Source organism: Plasmopara halstedii (assembly GCF_900000015.1).
Source record: "Plasmopara halstedii genome assembly, contig: Scaffold_323, whole genome shotgun sequence".
NCBI lineage: Eukaryota > Oomycota > Peronosporomycetes > Peronosporales > Peronosporaceae > Plasmopara > Plasmopara halstedii.
The window spans coordinates 2,037,509-2,044,768 of NW_020187244.1; the positions used below are offsets into that span (position 1 = coordinate 2,037,509).

At 43.2% G+C, this 7,260-nt stretch overlaps 1 protein-coding gene across 1 annotated transcript; it reads right to left on the minus strand.

The window, feature by feature from the left end:
• Positions 1-4,370: 4,370 nt before the first annotated feature.
• Positions 4,371-4,660, minus strand: PHALS_08900 (uncharacterized protein; the record flags this gene model as incomplete). Its single annotated transcript, XM_024724331.1, has 2 exons — positions 4,371-4,517; positions 4,601-4,660. The coding sequence occupies 2 exons, from the start codon at positions 4,658-4,660 to the stop codon at positions 4,371-4,373; spliced, it is 207 nt and encodes a 68-aa protein (XP_024575219.1).
• Positions 4,661-7,260: the final 2,600 nt, after the last annotated feature.

The following is a 7,260-nucleotide window of genomic DNA, read 5'->3' on the forward strand; positions in this document are numbered from 1 at the left end:
TGGGGTGGAGCAGGATGTGAGGCTAACACCGGACGACGCTGAGTGCGTGCTCCCACAAGTCTCACCGGGTCGTAGAAGCTCTGTGGTGAGGCGACGGCGACGCCGTATGTTATCTGCAAGACACCGGGCGTCGACCCTGAACCAGGAGGTGTCTATTGTAAACGATAGCGCACGGCTATACACCCTCGTCAATAGTATGACGGGGAGGGAGACAGCGACATCACCCTCGAGGCTATTCCAGCCTCTTCTTGAGCTAGACGAGATGTCCCTCGAAGAGTTTTGGCGGTGCCTTGAAGGCAGGCGGCTTAGCCGAAGTGGTCATTAAATTTCCAAAAAAGAAGACCAACGCGTCGTCGCTTCTGGATGAAGCTGTCCTGGAGGACATCAAGAAGGTGCTGAGCGCACGAAGTAAATCTTCGATTCTGAAGAACTCCTTGGATCCATACTATCCTTTATAAAAGGAACTTTAAAACGTCTTCTCCAAAGACCCGCTGCCGGTCCTAACTCCGGACCGAGGTGTGCATCATATGATCGACCTGGCACTATCATTGTCGAATCTCCTTATGAAAAATGCGGAATGGTCTTGGGACAGCGAGCATCGGGAGGCTTTTGACGGGGTCAAAGCAGCCTTCTTTATGCGCCAATACTAGCGTTGTCAGACTTCTATCGTTCTTTTAGTGTCGTCTATGACACTCAGACTTTGCCCTCGCATTATTTTGAAGAAGTTGCGAGCGTATTTTCCCATCTTCCCCAAGTCATCACTCATTTTGATTTTACGAGTCGTTCAGATGCAAACTTCTCTGTCAAAGACGAAGCAACATCTCAATTTTTTATGCAGACAAATTATCATCACCAGGTAGCAGTAAGGTTTTGAATTGCATAGAGTACTCGTTCGGTGCGTGGCTAAGCGTCCGCAGCCAAAATGTGGCGCACCTCATTAATGACCATATACCAAGACTCTCGAAAAGAGTTCGCGCGCCGAAATAACGAAAAGATCCCACAGGAACCGGCCGCACAGGTGGTCAAACACCGACTCTTCTTGACTAGAAAGGGAGAAAACCTTCACCATAAAGCGAGAATTGGGCTAACGGGCTCACATGTGCTGTAACAGGTATCTAAAACACTTTTCACTTCAAGATACTATGTGAGTTTGACATATCATATCGGCAAGATTGCCCTGGCGTTGTTACCGCTTACGAAGTGGCACGCCTTCTTAATTTTTCCATCATGGAAAGAGACTGAGCTGCACAGTACAACACACTTCTCTGGTTGTCAGCCTTGTTCTAAGTTCGAGACTTGACTGGTAGCAGACTGGCATGCATTGGTGATTAGCAGTGTTGTTATAAGCGTCCTTTTCGACATCCATGTTGTTCTTTACGCCGTGCATCGTATCTTGCAAAACCAAGCATCAAAAGATGCTCCAGCCTGACGTCTGCTTCACTGAATATGCTTGTAATGCCGTAGAATGAGTCCGGCGACGTCCCTTCTTCACCCGGTGCATGATTCAAGCAGGATACACCTCGGGTTTTGCTAGCGTTAATTGCGAGAGTTACTGCAATAGATTGTTGTCGTGCACCCTGCACAGGGAATGCTTCGATCAAAAAGTTTCGCGCGCAAATGCATGAAACATGATTTTGTACGCTCCATCCGGAATCAGAACCGAGGCTCTTCCAAGTATCTGAGCACTTATTTGCTTTTCCTTATATTCAAGAATGACATGTATTTTCTTAGCAGATGTTTAGGCTGATACAATATATACTACTGTATTTACTGTCGAATAATGTGTTCTGTATGTCGTGAGGCTAAAGACCGACGTGTTTTCTTCGTCGCGCAATCCATGGCTCTATAGATATTCGCTTCCTCTGATGTGGGGACAACTGTACAATAGTGTTATGTGTACATACACCCTAATACGGTGCACACCCTGTATAAGGATGTAAGAACTAATAATACTATTATCTTCCTGCTGCTCTTGGCACAGGCTGTAACGGGGTTACACGTACCCTGGTAACAGGGTTGTGTGTCACACGAAATGTGCATGGTGTGACTACACCCAAACAAGAATACGGTATGCGGCTAGGTAGCCAGTAGTTATGCATGTTTTTAGATTTAACTAAATATATTTAGTATATTTAGGAAAATCTAAACTTTTAAAATTGGGATTAAAAAATAAAAATCAGTTTTGAACCCAAATCGAAGAGTCAATTAGCCTTGCGAGGGCAATAATTACTCTTGGAGTAAGCTGATTGCGATCCCCTAGCTCATACTTGGTTCTTGTAATGACCGAAAGATCGGTGACCTAAAGTAAGCTTCCCCAAGCGCTTAGCTACGGTAGCCCTGCTGCACAGGCGCTACTTTGTAGGATGGGTGATCTGTGGATCACATGCGCTACTTTGTAGGATGGGTGATCTGTGGATCACATGCGCTCTTGACGTGACATTTTAAGCTCGTTGGCCTTATGCACCGCGGCGGTGCGACAAGCGACTTCTAATGAACGGCATGGGAGCGACAGACGACATCTAATGAATTATCAACTTCATTACCACGACACAAATTTGTCCGAAGCATCTGCATCGAAAGTCGCTGCGATTGTTGAGCTTTCGGACGGATTGATTCGACTTGCTGAACCAGCTCAAGATCACTGCTTACTATGACACTGGTCAATGCAGTATAAGAGAAAAATCTGACGTATCGTGCTTAGAGTGTGCACTTTTGAGATTTTTTCTGATGAGACAATCAAGATTGTGATACGCAAATTTGCAGGAAGATTACGAGTAATGTGTTGTACGTGCACATTCCACTATGATTTTGTTTGTCCCTGGATGAAACTTGAACGAATCAAAATTGAAATACCAAGATAAATTACCGTGATTGGCACTCGATCGAGATTAACGTGATGAGTATTCACGGAGAGATGACGTAAATATCACATTGCACATCATGTCAGCATTGCTAATATATAGCAGCACCGCAAAAAATAAGGGAACACAACACGGTATGGTAGCAACAGTCTTGGTTTTTCGGCTGCTGAATTAGCTGAAGCATGAGGATGGGAAGCAGCCAATGAGACTGTGACATGAGGAGCCGTCAGAAACGTAAAAAAGCTTGTATCGGCAGAAAATGTGCGAGGTCTACTCAGTGTAGGCCATCGAAATATGCATAGTGGACGGCCCACTTTTGCGCTAGTCCTCAAGCGTATGTCACAGACAAAATAGAGCCATCACGACAGAGATGGCTCTTGTGGGTATCTTTCTGAGAGACCTAAGCCGTTTAACATGCATGAGACTCGTGCTTAAAGCAGCGAAGTACTAGATTTGCTATAGACTGCCGGTGTGTAATCTTGGTGTATGCAGTGAGAAGGAGTTGTGAGCAGTAGCAGGTGAGAAAACCAACTAGCATACAAGCTTAAATGTTATGACATGGACGCGTACGCTACTGAGGTGTCCTCAATGAGGTAAAGTGGAATCCTACAACTTATTTATTTCGATGATCACATCGTGTCATTGTGAAATTAACACGCAATTAGCACACCAACCATTTTTAAGCGTGGCCCAAAATTTGCAAGCCTTAAGCTCACACTTGCCTTCGTATTCATGACACAGTAGGCGATCTACGGAATTGAATCCATGGGATGAACAATTTGGGAGTGAAGGATATAAATCAGACAATTACATTCTGCTAACACGTCAATATTTGAAAGAAAATAATGACAATTTCTAAGAAAAATAGTCGTCCATCGTAAATGCAAAGAGGAATGTTGATACTGCTGTGTACGTACTTCTTACACTTCTTTGCAATCAGAAAAATGCGATTTTGTCACATCAATCAAAGTTCAGATTACATTTAGGTGTACCGAGGATTTGCTAGAGGTATTAAACTTTAAAGAAAATGAAGTCGATGGGATACTAAAACGATATTTATGCGATACATGTGGGTTGTTAGCCATACGTCAAGCAATAAAGATGGTACATCGTATGTTAATGTTTCTATGAATTGGAGTAGCCCCAAACATATATCACTAATTAAATGTAAGAGAAATCGGGTAACAAGTGCTACAGTGGCTCTCGATTTCGTTTTGGGTGAACTGCCAATCCATCATTTATCAATGCGAACTTTTGAGCTAAGCCTTCCTCTGTGCAAAGGGCACAGCATCATCGTCGCACTGGAAATGATGACGATGATGTTGATAATGCAAACGTTGATTTGATCAAGACACTCATTTTGAACGTAGAAGCAACCTACGGGATGAACTGTATTGGCTATCCGTTTTTTAGTCGCTTGTCTGTCTCACCGTTTACGTGTCCCTTATATGGTGGTACTGCATGTGGTTTAAGCGGCTGTGTATCTGCCCCGTTGGCGTCCAAACTACTTCAATACGCGCAAAAATCTGGACTTGCGCTACGCCATGACCGACGCTGGCTAAATCTCATGATAACGCGTTGAACTCGATGTCTAGACACACGAGCGGCGGTGAGAAAGCTCATCGTCGAATTTGATGTTGATCGGATAGCCAGCACCTGCTTCAACAGGAACGCACAACACGAGAGCGGTCGTTAACTACATCGGTCGCGAATAACAAAAACTCAGGTGTGGTACTCGCTCTAGTATCACCAGGAAACATCGTAGCTGGGGGCATTTGCGATGCGCTGGTGCCAGCCATAGCTGCGGCAGAGTCTTGGGCACGCAAAGGTCCTATAATGCCTGAGTGGTCAGAGTTGCAAGTTTGAAAGTTTGAAATAAATATTGTGGAAGTAGCTGAAAAAATGCACTTCTTTTTGATATATTATATTTGCGTCTGCATTATTATTTACTACTACTTACGAAAAGACGGACACGAGGCTTTTGACCTGCAGAGCAAGCGCTGTACAAGGAGTAGAACAGAATCCGGATCTCTATCGTATTTGCTGTGTTTGCCAGATCCAACTAAACACTTTCCTGCGAAAGAGAGATTCGTGGACATGTGGAATGCTTATGCTCTTTATTACTGTAAATATTAAGACGGAACTAAATTATAGATAAACTTAATTTTCAATAGATCACTTCATATTGAATGGAGGTTGACGCCACTTCTGCGTGTTAATTTAAGCGGGACTGGTAGAGCTAAAGCCTTGGATATCGCAGCAGCAGGGTTTTATACATCGATTAGCCAGACGGTTGTCCCATATAACGATGGTTTCACATGAGATTCTTACAATTTCTGTCTGTTGTTCTACAATGTTCCGTAAGAGCATTATTGAATGTAGCGCCATTTTCCATTGATGTTAACTTCAAAATTTCAATTTAGATTAATGACATTACGATCCTTTTTTGCTGTCGTCTTTACATGCGAAAAATATCCAAAGTCATTTTTCGTTTGACGCACAGAAACAGCCGAATTAAATTGAATGCAGATGGTGCCCACAGAAAAAGGCGCATTGACTTCACGGATACACCATGCATATCTTGCGCAGTATATCACAAATTCCACAATGCATAGAATCATTTGGACAACGGCATTAAACCACATCGCGGGCTCCTTTTGCTCATAGTCCTGTGTCCGTACAGATCAAAAAAAGTTTAAATGTCATAACGAATTGTCGGCGATCAGAAAATAAAAAACGGTTACATTATGACTCAAAATTGCCAGTCGTACATCATCTTGTATTTAAATGGGGGGCGATATCGATAGAGATGTGGTCGTAAAGTACCAGTAGAGCTAGTCGTACATGTATCAGCGTTGCTGTAAAAGTCTGATCTCAGTTGAAAGTTAGTAATTGTATTTCTCTTGATAAAACGAGTTCTTATTCATGCGTTCTACGAGATTCAACAGTCCATGGCAAGTTATCTTAAAGAATCGCTATGTAGATTTTGACCTATGTATGCTTATGGCAATGCATAATATAGTACACATGATCCTTCATAGTCGTGAAACAATAATTTCTGCAATCTAATCTATGATGCGCCGAAGACAACAGACGCTGCAAAGGAAAACAACGAATGGTAACAAAAGTTACATTTACTTGAATCTATAGTCGCGTCTGCTTTCGCTATCATTGCTTATGTCCTCGCAGTGTTCGCGTGTCTTTTTACATCATGTCTTTCAAAACGAAGATCAAATTACGTTTACGGTGCAGAGCTATTGATGGTAGTTATCCTCGCATCTTTGGAGAGCACCATATTTGCGGTCATGTCATTGGTCATGACATTGGGTTCTTCGGAGACTCAATACTATAAGCTGAGAAAGAGCCTGTCGTCGTCAGCAAGTCAACCAGTCTTCAATCTAAGGCCAGAACTTTGGAAAGCTTGAGACAGCTAGCTCGCTTTATGCGCTATGCTCAACTGCAATGAAAATCAAAGCATCCTTAAATCTGACCAGTAGTCACCAACAATGATTCCTAATCACTCACTGCAGGCGTAAGTGCAGTAGTTAGCAACAAAGATTGAGCTGTACAGCGCAGTTAAAGAGTCGAATACTGACAACGCGCTCGAATTCTCGTTTATGAAGTGAAGCTGTTGGAGGATGAATTTTACAACGCTCCCAAAGGTAAGGCCACCACAACTTAAGCGTGTGGTGGCCCCTTGATAACTGAATGAAGGATGACGCCTCAGCAAGTTTCTGAAGTCTGAAATTAAAGTGTCGGTGCTACGAAGAGTAAAACAGCAATTCCTGATATATTTATACTGATAGCAAATGCTTGACTTTATCAGTTTACCCGGTATTGTTACAATGCAAGACCACGCTACGCCATCTTGAATTTTCAAACCACGTTACAACAAAGTGGGATTAATAATTAGGACCGTCCGTCGATAGAAAATAACGCTCGACATCGACATCTGAACCGTTCACCTTAAAAAAAAACTCTTGTATGTCGTGACCAGTATAGATGTCGTGTTAATCTCTGACCCACAGGAATCATCCATACTCATCGAGTCTGTCAAGACTGTATCACGTCGCAGATTGTGTATAACACACAAAGACAACTTGTGCATGTACGTGTTGCAGTATCGAGTGTTCACGAACAAATGATCAATTTTGTCAGGGTTCTAGATGCCAGAAGTTCGAAGCAGACAACTAAGTAGCGTACGATGTTGTAGCTCACTTTCCATTTTACCATCGCGAGAACAAGTTGAGATGGAGATTGACGTACATTGTTTAGGTTATGAGCCCAAAATCGCTCGGCCCGAACGATGTCCTACAAGACGATAAGTACTTCCTGTGGGATTTCAACGCTAGGATGGCGTTGGCGCGCAAGAACCTCCTCGGCCATGTGCAAGTCAAGT